This window comes from Urocampus carinirostris, chromosome 1 (assembly GCF_059441175.1).
Source record: "Urocampus carinirostris isolate Australia breed hairy pipefish chromosome 1, RoL_Ucar_1.0, whole genome shotgun sequence".
Classification (NCBI taxonomy): domain Eukaryota; kingdom Metazoa; phylum Chordata; class Actinopteri; order Syngnathiformes; family Syngnathidae; genus Urocampus; species Urocampus carinirostris.
The window spans coordinates 12,395,871-12,412,156 of NC_142349.1; the positions used below are offsets into that span (position 1 = coordinate 12,395,871).

General features: G+C 38.6%; 1 protein-coding gene across 1 annotated transcript in view; it reads right to left on the reverse strand.

The window, feature by feature from the left end:
* Nucleotides 1–16,286, reverse strand: part of LOC148373586 (dynein axonemal heavy chain 8-like) — a 59,303-nt gene that overhangs the window by 2,301 nt on the left and 40,716 nt on the right. Inside the window, exons 61-81 of the mRNA XM_088326962.1 lie at nt 16,047–16,214; nt 15,752–15,967; nt 15,032–15,169; nt 14,831–14,958; nt 13,206–13,374; nt 12,980–13,135; nt 12,758–12,913; nt 11,422–11,604; nt 10,629–10,734; nt 10,295–10,547; nt 10,021–10,211; nt 9,581–9,702; nt 9,386–9,501; nt 9,104–9,306; nt 8,949–9,022; nt 8,718–8,870; nt 6,038–6,193; nt 4,997–5,113; nt 4,808–4,909; nt 3,259–3,419; nt 2,025–2,334 (exon numbers count right to left, since the gene is read on the reverse strand). Coding sequence (XP_088183088.1) covers nt 2,025–2,334; nt 3,259–3,419; nt 4,808–4,909; nt 4,997–5,113; nt 6,038–6,193; nt 8,718–8,870; nt 8,949–9,022; nt 9,104–9,306; nt 9,386–9,501; nt 9,581–9,702; nt 10,021–10,211; nt 10,295–10,547; nt 10,629–10,734; nt 11,422–11,604; nt 12,758–12,913; nt 12,980–13,135; nt 13,206–13,374; nt 14,831–14,958; nt 15,032–15,169; nt 15,752–15,967; nt 16,047–16,214 — 3,378 coding nt within the window. The remainder of the gene's footprint in view (nt 1–2,024; nt 2,335–3,258; nt 3,420–4,807; nt 4,910–4,996; nt 5,114–6,037; nt 6,194–8,717; nt 8,871–8,948; nt 9,023–9,103; nt 9,307–9,385; nt 9,502–9,580; nt 9,703–10,020; nt 10,212–10,294; nt 10,548–10,628; nt 10,735–11,421; nt 11,605–12,757; nt 12,914–12,979; nt 13,136–13,205; nt 13,375–14,830; nt 14,959–15,031; nt 15,170–15,751; nt 15,968–16,046; nt 16,215–16,286) is intronic.

Below are 16,286 nucleotides of genomic sequence, written 5' to 3' on the forward strand. Positions count from 1 at the left end.
ATATTGTTGTTAAATAATCATGGTTTCAAGTGAATTTTGACAATACACTGCAGAAAAAAATATTTTTAAAGGCAGATGCACTTTTTTTTACTTTGAAGGGCGCACTGTTAAAGCCACAGGGTGTAATATTTGTCCACTATATGGCACTGTTGTCTAAAGCAAACAAAAACCAGTGCCACAAAGCACAGCGTAGCAGCAATATCCCAGACAAACATCGCGGCGATTTCTAGGTAGGGATTCCACTGATTAATAGGAGGCACTAAATATTACATATTGTCCTTTTAAAAAGTTGAAAACCTAACATTTTTTTAATTGTGTGTTAACAATACCCAACTTAGTTCAAATAGCCATCACGCTTTATTTTCCACAATGCCTATCTGCTTTTATCATACTTTTAGTAAATCTGTTCAGGGCAGGACACATAAGACAGCTTATTAGGGGGTGGGGTAGTGGTGGAGAGTGATTTCATGGTCGTCGTGGCGGGTTTTTTCGTTTCTATTTGTCAGTGTAGCATGAAAATAGTTTGATGATGAGATCAAATATAATGCCTTCTCCTATGTCATAAAATTTGTCTCTTGTGCCTTGAGTGAAAACAGCGTGATGATGAGATAAAATCAAATGACCCTCCATGTATCATTTACACCCCCAGTGGACTAGCAGTTAGAATTCTGCTCCCTCATTGCGGCTGATGAAACCACTGTTGTGCAAATATAGTTGCTGGTATTTTTTCACTGATCAATCATTGGTCAAATACAGTAATATATTACCGTAGGACCTCTTGTACAAGACGCACCCACATTTTGAGTTATTCTATGGGTTAAAAAAAAGCGTTTTGTAGAAGCAAAAAAATGAAAACTTCTTTCTTCTTTCTGTGTGCCCCAGCACCAAACGATCCAAGGCCCAGAACCGGTTCGCGGCTCGGTGGTTACTGACCTACCTGTCAACCTATAAGTTTTTGCCGTACAAAGTACGTTTATTGTGCATTTTAAGATGTGTACGACGTACAAGAAAATTTGTACGGAAAAAAGCAGATTTGTCAATTATGGGTACCATACACCGACTATCACGAAACGGCAAATCAATCAAGTCAAACGATTTAGCCGCGGTAGCCTCTATCTCGGTATCATATTTTTCGTTGCAAACGAAGCGAGCGGTTTGATGCTACTGTGCGCATGCGTCTGCCGCCTGGGGATTTCCCATCATGTATCATTCTGATCCCACGTGAACAAAGCGAAAGCAGAGCAGTAGGCCTACATTACATCATAGTTTTGAATTTTCTTTGGATACAATCATCCTGTCGCAATGGCTGAACCTGAATTAAAACGCAGTAAGTCATTCTGATCTGAAAACGACAGGCGGGGTTGTTTGAGACCATTTGAAATACAAGTGGTCTTAAAAAACATTGGATTTCATGTGGTAGTTGTGTAGTGAAAGGAAGTCCGTCTCTTTTTAGAGAACCGGCTTTTTCGGCTCAACTCATTAAAGAGAGCCGGCTCTCAAACGGCTCACTTGCTTTGATGCATTAAACTACGAATTATTGTGGTTATCCCTTTAATCAGTATATTACCAACAATAATTTAATGCAGAAAATAATTCAATAATTTGAATAAGAACATGTATTACTCTACTTAATTATATTTGCATGTATTTTTTTCCTTTTACAGTGAACGTCCAAGTTACTTCATTTTTAAACTTTTTTTATTTATGTCGAGCAACTCAGTATCTCAAAACAAAATGTTAATTAACAATACATATGATATAACGAAACACATGTACAATATAACATGTTAAACTACATGAATAAATACGTTTGAAAAAAAAATTATGGTGTAAGATTATTTTGTATTTTGTAAGTGAAAATATGACAGTTTGAAAGGGCATGGAGCCCTGGAAGTTGACAGGTATGTACTGACCACTGTTCTAAATAACCCAATCTGATTGGCCTTGTTCTCTTATACATTATTCCGAGATGAATTGCAAGGCTGGACAAGAAAACACAGAAAAAATCACGATTGCGGACAGACCTCGCTCATAATGATGGTGCCCTCAATGGCCAGCTTGAGATCTTGCAGAGTGGAGCGCACCACAGAGATAATTCTCTGCATGCGGTCCACTTCTTGGCGTAAGAAGATGTTCATGGGGTTGAGGGCCCCCATCCTCTTCAGGCAGGCTCGGACCTCGTGTGGGATGTAGTCGCGAGGCAGCTTCTCCAGCATGTCCTCTGCCATCGCGTACACGATGCTCTCTCGGGTGGCCCCCGAACCGCCGCCGCTCTCCTTGGGCTGGATGTTGGTGATGGTGTCCAGCACCTCCGCAGACGTATTTCTCTGATAGCTGAGGGAAAACCATACGAATGGTTTCTTTTATTTCAAAAGACCATTTAAAGATAGAAAATAGATAAGTACGTAGGTAGGCAGGTGGGTAGGCAGGCAGGTGGGTAGGTAGATCAATACACACACTGGCAGTTAATTATGTTCACATGCTAACTTTCAGGGAAAATAAATAATGTATCCGCCCTCTACCAAGTCCGATTATTTTAGTGATAAATATAACGATAAATATTACAAACAAATACAAATGTAGTCTGCCAAATCAAACCAATTCAGAATTATATATAATTGATGAAAAAAACAGTATTACAAAAACTATCCTTTCATTCGGAAAATAATTTTGCTCATTTGAATGAAGTAATACTAAAAAAAAATGTATAAAATATTATAAAATAAGAAACATTATCCTTAAAATGAGCAAAATTATATGCTAGTGGAACAAATTATTTTGCATTACTTTAAAAGCTTATTTTAAATTATGTTATAAAAATAATGTAGTTATATTAAAAACAGTACTGAGAAAAGAGTAAAATTTTCTGCTAGTTGATTCATTTATTTTGATTATTGAAAATGATGTGATTTGGCAGATAATTTTGCACATTGAAATTATTTTTGTATATACTAAAATAATTGTTCACAATGTTTAAATAAAAAACACTATCAAACTGGAATTTTACAGTCAGATGTAATTGTCAAATTGGAGTTTTTTTTAGAAATGTTTTTGAACGATGTTTCATTCAGCATTTTTAAAAAAAATCATTTTGTAATGAAATTGTATTATTTTTCAAATCACAATACATTCTAATTTTAGAAAATGTATTCATATGTATATATATCATATGTATTTATCATATTGAATTTTATTACGATTTCACATTTTTGAATTGGGATAATATGCATTGGATTAATTAAAGAAAATCGTATTTACACAATATCAGCATTGGGATGCAGCCCCAGAGCTTGCGTGGAGTCCACAGCAGGCAAGCCCTGAATGTAGTCCACATACTCCTCGATGGTCTTGCATATTGGAATTTGGTAGTCAGTGTAGAAGCAGAAAGAGGGGTCCAACATTTTCTTACTGAACCATACCTGGAATCAAGAACAATGGAAGAACACCAAAAGCAACAAAATGAGTTGTTTTACAATTGCATGTTAAATAAAGAAATATAACATCAATAATTAAAGTAAAATTAGATCAAATAAAATAGCCTAATGATTTAATACAAATCGACATTGCACCAAACGAAAACAAATACCCCCACAAATATCCTTTTATAGCAGCAGTTTAACGGCCTGGTGGCTCTCCAAACTTTTGTTTGTGGAACCTCTGGCCAACTTCATTGTATTTTTGGACTCATTCACATTTACAACACATGGAACACAAAATTTTCCCATCATTACCAGTAACAAAAAGGGTCTAAACCAGGGGAGGGGGTGTCAAACTCATTTTAATCCAGGGGGCCCATGGAAGAAAAACACCCTTAGTAAAAAAGCGGAAAATTCTCATATCTACAAAAAGCACTAAAATGTATGGAAAACATACAAGAACTAGTGAAAAGTAAGAAAAAAAACCCTGAAAATCTATCAAAAAGTAATTGAAAAAGTGTTTGTAAAATATGCTGTTACTTAAAAGTATGGAAAAGAAAGACAATACATAGATTACTAAAAAGGACTGAAAAGGCACAAAAAGGTACTAAAAAGTATGGGAAAAGTTCAAAAACTAGTGAAAAGTATGAAAAATTACTGAGAATTACAGCATGAAAAAGTGCTAAAATACTACTAGGTCATGTAAAGAATAATAGTTTTGCTGAAAAGAATGAATAGGAACAGAAAAGAATGAAAAAGTACTAAGTATTATGAAAAGTATGAAAAAGCATAAAACATTTGCAAAAGTACAAAATACTATGAAAAAGTAATAAAAGGTAAGAACATTTGTTGAAAAATACTAAAAAACAGAAATGTAAAGAAGAGAAGAATGTACTGCGAATTATGGAAAAGAGTAGAAAAGTATAAACGTATGAAATATTGTGAAAAGTATGAAAAGTATACAAAGGGAAAAAGTAGTAAATAGGAAAAATAATTGGAGAGTACAAGAAAGCATAAAAAGGTATTAAAAAAAAATCACTAAATAACGGAAATGTAAAATGTGAAAACTATAGTGAAAAGTATAAAAAAAGTTTTAAAAGTGTTAAATCATGTTAAAAAGTACTGAAACGCTTCAATACGTGCTAAATAGTAATGAAAAGGACAAAACGTAGTGAAAAATACGGAAAACAGTGGGGATTAAGGGCGTGAACTTTTTTGCAAAATCTGATGGACATATTCAAAACTGCGGGTCAATTTGGTTTTTCCCTGTGCTGCTCTCAGGATTGTCTAGCGGGCTAGATTGAATCCATTGACGGTACTAATCTTTCTTGGAGGCCAAATTTTTGACACCAGGAAGGAAAACATGGAAAAAAGGAAAACATGATCCTTACCCGAGCAAAACATTTGAGCAGTCGTTTGTCATAGTCATCAGTGACCCTGCCTCCATATTGCACCTCTGCTAACATGTAGCGCAGAGTCACCCAGGACACATCCTATGTGAGAATGTACGGTTAGGAAAAACGGAAAATTACAAAACTATGGCATTGTTTGCGTCCGTTTGTGTATTTTTGTGCGGTCACCTTTCTGGGCCCACAGTCATCCAGGTGTCTCTCCACAAACTCAACACTGGCTGTGAAATCTGCAGAGTTAAACTCGTATGGAATGTTCCATCCCAGGGGTCCAAATTTACGACGTTCCTGGGAAAAGTTAACAAATAGTGTATTTGCTGCACCATAAGGCGCACCAGATCATAGGGCACATAGAATTAAAAGTACAGTAAGGGTTAGGGTTGCACTAAAAATAAATAACAACTCTATACATACATACATTGATTTGAACAGTCAAAATATATCGCTGGTTACAATTGAATGCAATGGGAATCAAACCCAGATCGCAGTACAGTATTGTACTGCAGACTTGCAAAGTCTTTACAAAGCGCACAAGCTTCTGAACTGACAGAAGCGACAGGCATTGTGGGAAGTAATTCGGTGACCCTTAAAGATATTAGCACGTGGCCACAGATATTCAACGTTTGTCACTTTTAATAATTAGATTGAGCAAAAATTTAAACAGATTTTTCAAACACTTTCTGTTTTCTCATTTCTCTGACATTTGTATCTGATACGGTGACAACAAACAGTGTGACAAAAAAATAAGACCTATTACCGTTTCTTAAGTAATTTATATCCCTAGTGGCCTGGTGGTTAGGTTTCGAAGCTCGTGCCACTGCTTTCCGAGTTCGATCCCTGTTGCCACCATTGTCATGCAAATGTGAATAGCGATAAGTATCAACTGATCAAGAACTGCGTAAGATAACATGCAACCATGCTTTTTTAAATATTCTGTACATAAGGCACATTGGATTATAAGGCGCACGTTTCAAATTTCTGACCAATAGGTCTTTTTTTCGCTGTGCCTTATAGTACGGTAAATAGACCATTTCATTTGTTTGTAAACATTGTGACGTATATTATCTCCAGCTTCAGATGTGATGTCATGTAGGCTATGAAACAGTCCATACTGTTTGTGGCTGGTTGTGCACAGTGCATGCCACATTTGTGAATTTGTGGCTCGTGACAAAGTAACCCAATAACTTTTATGAAAGTGAGCCACCATGTTACCTGAACAGCAGAGTGAAGAAAGGCTACGCCGTACAGCAACGGCTTCCATGTGGGCAGGTTGCTCACTTCAAGCTGGTTTTGCGAAATGCTTACAAAGGTTCGCTTTAAGCTGGCACGGAGTCCCTGTGGCGGGTCGTTGGTAAACTTGATGGAGGACTACAAGGGTACAGAAGTAAGGGTACTTTAGTGTTATGGCAATAGGATCTATAGATTTTTGAGGAATTCCTTACGTCAACATTGTAGCCTAGACCAGCTTACCCATAAAATAGAAGAATAAAACAAAACAAAGCGTATTACAGTACATTATTAGTACAAGAGCATATACTTAACATTAGGTACAGTACGTTTGAGTCTATTTATTTTAGCCTTTTCTTTCACTACTTTTACTCTTCAGTACTCAATGATATGGATATAAGCAAACTAAGATTGTGTTTTGAGCATTTTTACCACGTTTATAGAATTATTATCTCATCTCATCAGCCGTACCGCTTATCCTCATTAGGGTCGCGGGGGGGCTGGAGCCCATACCAGCCATCTCCAGGCAGTGGGCAGGGGACACCCTCAACTGGTTGCCAGCCAATCGCAGGGCACACGGGGACAGACAACTCATTCGCTCATTCACACCTAGGGACAATTTGGACCGGCCAATTCACCTGAAATGCATGTTTTTGGAACGTGGGAGGAAACCGGAGTACCCGGAGGAAACCCACGCAAGCACGGGGAGAACATACAAACTCCGCACAGGAAGTCTGAAGCTGGATTTGAACCCACGCAGGAGGTTCCCATGACATGAACTGTGCCGCACAAGCGCTAACCACTGCGCCGCCGTGCTGCCCATAAATTATTATTATTATTATTAATATTTTCAAATGACCAATGGATTTAACATAAAAAACTGACGGGCAGCAGTGTGTTAAACGTGTATTCAGTTCCTGATAAAGTGTCCAGACAAGTGTCTGACACCAGTAGCGATAGCTGTTACAGGTACAGATACATTCAAATATGATCTGGTATCGGTCCAATACTGAAATCTGGTCTAATACCTGAATTCTCAATCAAAGAATTCTATACAAATGAATGAAAGCCAAACCAAAAAGAAAGATTTACTTATTTCAATATAATTTAGCCCATAACTTGACTTTACTTGATTGGAAAATTACAGTATTGTGATAAAAGTATTTAAATTCTGTAATGCTAATAAAAACCATAAATTAATAATTCATTCTGGGTACAACTAAAACATTGCACGTATTTTATTGTTTTAAAATAGAAAAATGGAATAGGGGGTTGGTACTTAAAAGTTCCAGCTTTAACCTACTCCCTTTGGGCACATGTTTATGTATTATAGTATTGTACTGCACGTCTGTTTTTCTGGGCAAATATTTCATTGTTTCTTTTTATTAATTAGTTGTAGAAGTTGCTTTGTGTGCTGTGCCTAAATAAACAGCCACAAACAAACAAATAGTATTTCTGATTATGGTGAAAACTCAAATATCCCATCTCATTTTATTAGACTGAATATTATGAAAAATTAAACAAATAGACGGCAAGGCATGATCAGCAACATTAAAAGAATAGATGGTTTGCCATATTTCAGTTACTGTAATTTCCAGACTATAAGCCGCTACTTTTTTTCCAAATGTTCAGCACTGCGGCTTATTCAGTGAAGCGGCTAATTTATGGAATTTTTCTAACGGCCACCAGCGGCGCAGGAGTTTAAAAGGTAAGATTAAGTCCAGTAGATTATGTGCACCAAGAAAGACTGCAGTCTTTCGCAAAGTTTTAGCATATATTATCTGTAAAATCGTTCCGATACTAAGGAAGATGCCCTTGGTGGCTAATATGAAAAGGAAGTTGAAGACGATCTATTGTGAAATTCACATTTACGGGAAGCTTTTTCAAAAATTGTGAGCGTGATCCTACTAGCGTGTTGGTACCTTTCAAAGGCACGGTTTGGGATGAAAGTTATATTATTATTATTATTAAAGCTTTGAAAACTCTCTCGGTGTACTGTCTTTCTTCGTAAATATGTGTAACCATGTATAATGTGTATTTGCAACTGTATATTTTTGTAATGTATTTATTTTAGAGATTTATTCTGTTATGTGTTCTACGGATGAATCAAAAATAGGGGGCGGAGCAAACACGGGCTGATGGGAAATGTGGTAAAGCTGAGTTACCGATAGATCTGTCTGTTGTCGCAGCAGACAATACTGGATATATATTTTTCCCACCCTTAAATTTTGAAAATTTTGTTTCCTTGGATTACTTTCATCGGGACCCCGACCGTACAAGTCTGCATCATCCCTTAATTACGGGTATCAGTTTCTATATGTGATGTCAACTGTGGTTCAAGATTGTATACTATCTATGAAGTTTCAATGGGGATCTACAGCCTGGCCCAGGTTAAACTTGTGACGGTATCGCAAGCTTTACTGTGGGCGCCCGCGGCTTGTACTTGGGTGCGGCTTGTATACGTACAATATTGTCAAATCACTCAAAAAGTGGTGAGTGCGGCTTATAATCAGTACGGTAATTTGTAGCACATCCCGAATGTATGACACCTTTTAAAAGCACATTACAGGAAAAAAGTTTATTACACCATTCTAGCTTTCTGAGACAGTCCTGTTAATGTTGACTGAATTCAATGCGATACTTTGAGGAAAACAAAAGAGTTTACCTGTAGAAGAGTGATGGAAAAGAGGTCATGTGGTTCGGTGGTGACCCAGACCCTAAAGGTTTTGTGGACTGGTTCTGTGTGTGTGACGGTGTCCAATAATTCATCCATGAACTCCAGCCCTAAGTGACAGTTCTGGAGAAGAACCCAGCCTCCCTGCAGGCAAAGACGGAGTAATAGTTGAGCCATTTCCAATATTGCTACATTTACCAGACAGGACAAAAAGCAATGTACCTCCGCCATTGAGGTATTTACAAGCTTCCTTGCATGCACCTCTTGTCCTTGCCCCATGGAGATGGACCGACACCCTGGGAGAAACATGAACACCATGAAAAGGTGGCAAATCATTGCTAAATATATTTATATTGGTAAAGGCGCAACAGACTTACCAACATTGAGCTTCTTGGCGAGGGCTTCTATTTGGTTGGTGGGATCCGAGCCCATTGAGAGGAAGCAGATGAGTGGTGTGCGGATGTCGCTCTCTTCCCATGTGCCCAGCAAGTTCAGAAGAACAGGCTCAGCAAACCTGGCACCCATGGACTCACCTACATACTTCCTGGCTTGAGCCAAGGTGCGATCTGGGCACCAGGACCTGGGAATCAAAAACCTTTTTCAATATAGGTGTGTTTGTGTTTTGCAACTTATAAAAACATAAAAAAAGATCGCAGCACCTGATGAGCATAAGCTTATTAAAGACATCCAGGTTGTTGTAATTATCTGGGATAGGAGCCTCCTCAGGGGCGTCGCCGTTTGCCCAAACCTTCCAATGTTTCCCACCCTTGGATACCTGAAACACAGAGCGATCAAGACAACAGGTGAAAACACGCACACGGAATCAAGATGCTATGAAATTTGCGAATATCGACCTGATTGAGTATGTTTGCAAACTGAGGCAGTTTACTGAGTTCCACAAGGTTCAGCCACACAATGTCAAGCACCCAGGAGAAAGGCTTTGGCGGGCAAGCCTTCAAATCCAGTGCAGCACCACCTGCAGCAAACAAGAAAAAACTGTTGAATCAAATAGTGAAAAGTTATAATGGCAAAATACACAAATATCACAAGACAAGATGCGCCTCAAAATTATATACACAAGATGAGCATGAGACGATATATTAAAATAAAAATATCACCACTATGCAGTATGTAAGCAGTGAATGAGCTGCGTATAAACACATGCAAAAGGGGGCCTGTAAACTACTGCTGTGAATTATCATCATATCTGACGAGATTTAACAGCGCGCAACCTTGTACTATGCTCAGAGGATAAACGAAATTGACGACGCCTCGTTTTTTCCAAGCAACTTACCTTTGATAAGAGTCTGAAATTGGCTATGCTGTATTCTTCCATTCTGCAGGTCGATCTTAAGAGCCATAAGCATGGTGAAGATGAACTTGTGGTTTTCGTACAGCCCACGGACAGTGTATCTAAAGACTTCGTACGTCAGGTATTCGATGATGTTGGCGATTCTTTTGGATGTTTTGGACGACTTTTCCGACCTGCGGCATTCAAATTCATGAAATCGGGGGCAAAGGGATCATCTTCCTACTTTCTCCCGACAGAAAACAATGAAAGACTTTACCTGGCTAAAGAAATATCGAATATTTTGAGGAATTGACCGAGCGAGGTCTGGTACATGACGTTGACCATGCTCATCTCGGTGATGAGGAAGTACAGGATGCTACCTCGGCAGGCCACCGGACGGTATTCCGACTGAGCCGCCTTGATTTTCTCCTCTGCCTCAGCAGCGATGTTTAGCTTGATGCTTACCTCGGCAGCGGTTTGTTTGGTCGTGCTCAAAATGCCAATCATGGAATCGTCATCCACCAAGGAACCTGCGGGCCACACAGAAGGGAAAAACTCTCAAACGTATTGAGTCTCGGGAAAAAAATAAAAACATCAGATTGATTTTTGACCTTTTGTGGTGCTGAGTTTGTACAGAAGGTTGTCCTCCAGCTCCTGCATCTTCCTCTTGTTGGAGGTCACATCCTCAATGAGCTTCAGCCTCTCGTTTTCTAGTTCCTGTTAAATGCATTGCAAGAATCAAGGGCAAAGAAAAGGGGGACAAGGTTGGAGATAAAGCGCTTATAAAACAAAAAATTGGCTGAAATTCCAAAGTGTGACTCATTTTTGAATGCACATTTAAATTAGGTGCATCTTATAAGTCAGAAAATAATTAAAATTGGAAATGTATTACTATTAATTGTTACTATATATGGTAACCATTTATGAAATCATCGATTTCTTTAAGTGGTGGAACCACAATTTACAAGGTTGCATATAATGTTTCACAACATTGATATAAAAGACAATTAAGATAATTTAATTCAATTTATTTACTAGAGAATATATATTTTTTAATTCCCTGGCTTTTTATGCAACCCTAGGTCTTACAATATTTTTAATTCTATGTGCCTTATAGTGCCGCGTGCCTGATATATGAAGATATTTCACAAAAGGTGTTTTTGAAAGTGCACATTATAATCTGGTCTGCCTTATAGAACTGAAAACACTCGTTATTTTTTCTTTAAATAAAGACACCAATGTCTTCCAATGACAACAAAGTTAAACTTAATTTAGGAAAACAGGAGAAATTTCGAGAATTAGGATTAATAAACAGATGAACACAAAAAAAAAAACGTTACGAATCATTTTTAAAATGTATATGGAGAAAAATTAAATTGATGCTTTAAAATAGGTCGGACCAACCTTCTTCTCAGCGAGGATGACACGGCCCAGCAGCTGGTCTTCCAGACCCTTCATGTTGACAGTGAAGTCGATGATGGACGTTTTGGCGCTCACCTCCGGAGTGTACGATGGATTCGGCAGTTTGGTGGTAATGTACATGCGGAAGTTGTTGGACACGTCCACATCCTTGTCTCCCACTTTAACCTCCACAGAAAAAAGAAATGATATGTAATTTAGGTTGATGATAATACAAAGTTCTTTTGTATTGCGTTATTTGAAATATGAAAAAAAAAGATAATGTGTCACTTTTTGGTGACAGAGAACTGGAGGGAAAAAATGCACTCCTTTGTACACGTCGGACGGCGATTTATTTTATTTTATTTTATTATCATCTTATTTAACTTATGTAGAGGAACTACACTGCCACAAATCAATTTCCCCTAATCTTTTTCTAACCATTGACTCTGCCAACATCTATAAAGACACACAATTCATTCACAGGAATTAACCAGACTTTATAAAAGAGCTTTGAAACCCCAAAGCGTTCATTTTTAATCAAAAGATTAATGATTTGCACATGTGTCATGTTTAATGCCATAGAATTTATTTCATTGTGTGTTCAAATAAAAAAAAAAAATTTTGCTTATTATCAACAATTACTATCATGAACTGGTCCGCCCCCTATTTTTGATTCATCCGTAGAACACATAACAGAATAAATCTCTAAAATAAATACATTACAAAAATATACAGTTGCAAATACACAAAGTAAGTCAAGCGGTCACAGGACATGCCTCTGTTGACTGACATCACTATCCTTTAAAAGAAAGGCACAAACTGCTTTCTGTCTCTTTCTTCATGCGCGCTTTTCTGGAAAGGGAGCCTAATTAAGGGGCCTGATTGGCCTTTGGCCCCCATGCAGACAAAGAAAGCCAGGATCAAGAGCAGGCCCCTCAGCGAGTAACTGGCCCCTTAACTGGCGAGTAACTGCTTCCTTCTGGGTAAATGCTAGACACAGTATGAGGCTATTTTTAACTCATCTTTGCGGAAACCGTGAGCACCACTTGCTGGCCGAATCGGTAACTGAATTAGATTGTGAAGCAAATATATATAATTTAAAGCAATTTACTCTACATTTATCACTGTGTTTTTATGTTTAATTACTATTTGAATGTGTTTTTCCAAATCAGGGAAATGTGTTTTTAGCTATTTAGGGTTAACTTGGATGCTTTTGGGAGATCGGGAACGGATCAATTGGTTTTCAGTTATTTCATCTCAGGAAAGTCGCTCTGGATACGAGCACAATCCGGGAATGGATTATTCTCGTATAAAGAAGTATCTTTGTGCTTCAAATCACCTTGTAATTGGAGCCAGATTTGAAGAAATTTTTCTCCAAGATGTTGTCTAGAGCCGGATCAAGCTCTTCACCTACGTCTTCAATAAGTAGCGGCCTGCCCAAGGATACAGAGTCCTCCAGATGCGTACGGAAGAACTTGTGGTTGAGGGATGTCATCTGGAAGCGGGGCAACATCAAGGGTAAAAGACGTTCATCTCAACCATGGTAACTTAACAATAATACCTGTAGGGAATTGGCCTTTTCTTTTGCCGCGATCCAAGTCTTTCCTTGAGTCTGGGGATCCACCAAAAGAGGATACCTTGATGCTTTGGTGACAATGATGCCGTTCTGTACCGATAGGTCATCTCCTGGAAGCCCCTGAAGATTCCACTCGCTAATCTAAAGTGTAAAGAAACACGTTTGTCCCCACCCGCACACACGTATCAAAACAACTTTTTCTCGTTCTCACTGTGGGAGCGTCCACTAATGTTGAGATAAGGTTGAGATTTTCCGTAAATGGAATTTTGTTGTCAATGAGCTCGTTCTTCCACATCTCCAGCAACATGTCGCGAAAGGTCTGGTTGAAGGGTCCACAGTATGACAGGAAACCTGTGAGCTGAAGAACGTCGCCCACCAGTCTGACCAATGAAAACGAAACAAGCGTTTGACACCTTTTGAAGAGTCAAGCAAAAATGACTCAAAAGCGCATTACTTTCAAAGAAAAGTATACTAACTGATTCTGTAATACTTAAAAATACATATGAAAATTACTTGGACAAAACTAAGAAAAACACAAGAAAACATATTCCCTCGTATTTGAAAAATAAAAAGTATCTAAAAAAAAATGTGTGTTTCATAGGAAAAAAATTGACAGAAATTCAAAGACACACTTCAATTTGTTTTTCTTTGTTTTAGGATAAAAGAAAACGGATCATGCAAAAGGAAAAGTGAATAACCCAGTTAATTGAAAAATCAGGATAATCCCCAAAACAAACAAGAGATCAAATGCTATTCAATAGATAAAATACATCTTACATAAACTGAATTAAAAAATACAAAATGACCAAATTTGAAAATGAAATGGGAACAAATATTTTTGGGGAAAATCAATTAATCAATCAATCAACATATTGGAGCCATACCCCCCCTCCTGGGAGGTGGCTAGAGAAAAAGACACACTCCGATTGACCAAACATTCATTCGATCTTCCCAACCTTACATCTAACATTAAGCCCACAGCACAACAAGGGGTGAGTTGCTGTGCCGTGCAACCCTTCATCAGTCGAGAGACCCGACAGCATATACTGGTTTACACACTACTGACTGACAATGTAAGCATATGTAAGAATATTACTCACACCACATGCCACGATCAGCCCCACTACCACAAAGGGAAATTATTGAAAAATAGATCATATTAAAAGTAAACAACTAAAAATAAAAAGAAAAGAATCTCAATCTAGTTGGAATTAAACATTAAAATGGGATTTGAATTGAAACTAGAAAACAAAAACAATCATTTGGGGAATGAATGACTTTCACAGATTTTTTTTTTACAAATGTTAAGTATTAAATTTAAAAAAAAATACGTGTTCAAGCATGGAAAGAGTAAAAACAAGAACGTCAGTATTTATTTTCCTTTAGATTTAGATTTGTCTACTGTATACTGTATAACAGAGAAATACCTCTGCTAGTGTAAGCTGAAACAAAGAGAATAGTAAAACATTTGAAATGATTGAATGCACAAAATATTTCCATACATTGCCAGTCCTTTGACATCAAAAAATGGTAAATTTTATTGGGCACTCTGTTTTTACACACAAAACTCAATCTGTTGCCAGAATATTAAAAAACAAATAAAAAACGTTTGCTCGTTGAGAACCGGAAGTGGCAAACTTACCAAAACCAACCTAATGCTACGGTTGGAGCTGTTTATTTATGCGGGGCGACTTAGTCTCGCTTTGAAATCAAGCAGCTGTTGACTAAAATACTAGTCTCAATTCAAGATATTTTTGTTCTTTGAATTTGAAAAAGCAGTCGATTTCTTTTCTACTGAAAAGTGTCGACGTTTGGCAGGTATGCATTTCTACTTACCTTTTGATCTGGGATTTAAATTCTTTGCTCTGTTGAGTCCAGCGAACTTTCTCGTTACTGAGCCCACCGATCAGATCCGAGGCGGCCTGCATTTTGTTCTTACACATTTGGGATTTGTCCAGCAATTCCTACAGAAAGCCACCAGACAGTGAGCATCATGCACGTTAATCACCATTTGGGGCTTTCAGTGAAGTTGCTGACCTGCTTCTCTTTGCTGGCGGCGTCGCTCTTTGCCTGCACCAAGGCCAGCTCGGCTTCCTTTTCGGCCAGCGTAGCCTGGGCAGCCATTTGCTCGGCGCTGGCTTTTTTGTAACGTACTTCTTGAACGGCCAGATTAGCCTGAGAAAATAAATAGCAATTCAATCTACTGAGTGACAACAAACTGATAAAATTATTAGCAAAATATTAAATGTCAAGAGGGGCAGCACGGCAGAGCGTGTGCGGCACAGTTCTGAGGTCATGAGATCGAACCTCCTGTGTGGAGTTTTCATGTTCTCCCTGTGCTTGCGTGGGTTTCCTCTGGGCACTCTGGTTTCCTCCCACATTCCAAAAACATGCATGTCAGGTTAATTGGCCGGTTCAAATTGTCCCTAGGTGTGAGTGAGCGAACGAATTGTCTGTCTTTGTGTGCCCTGCGACTGGCTGGCAACCAGTTCAGGGTGTCCCCTGCCCACTGCCCGAAGACAACAGAGATGGGCTCCAGCACCCCGCGACCCTACTGTGGATAATGGTGCAGATAATGGATGGATGGATAAACGTCAAGAGCCTTTGTGATGTCTTGATCAGAATATCAAATATAATATCTCCCATATCAGAAGGTGGCAGTAGATCATGCATCAGAGCTGAACCTTTGGAACAAATTCATTGGCAGTTGTACAACTTCTTACTGGGTGCTTATATTTTTCATCTGTTTCCTCTTACCTTCAGCGGCAAGACTTCTTTGTTGATGTCATAGAAGGTGGCCATAGCCCTGGTCCACGCGAGCAGACCAGCCACACTGCCGCACACCTTCTTGGCGTTTTCCATAGTGTAGTCTTCCATTTCAAAGTAAGGCTGCAACAGTTCCACCGTTTCCTCGTTGATCTTGTCCTTGACAAACTGCTGAAGTGACTGCAAGAAGCCAGTGCTGCCCATGAGCTGAAAGAGACACAGAGAAAAAAATAAAATGAGAAATGTGGACATTGGGCCTATTCCACTGAAAAAGAAAACAGCGCACTCTGAGGGCATCAGGCCACGACGGCTTGAGACAGGGTAAGTTGGGATCCAACTGGACAGTCTCCAACTTTCTTTGGAACAACAGCAGACAACAGTCCATGATTCTCATGATCAGGTGAGGAGGCTTGGCCAGTTTCCTCACAGTGGCGATATCAGCAGGCTTGATGGTCTGTTGGGTGCATTTTTTTTAATATTCTGGTGAGCAACAAACTGAAACAATGTCTTGAAAGTAAGATGTTTA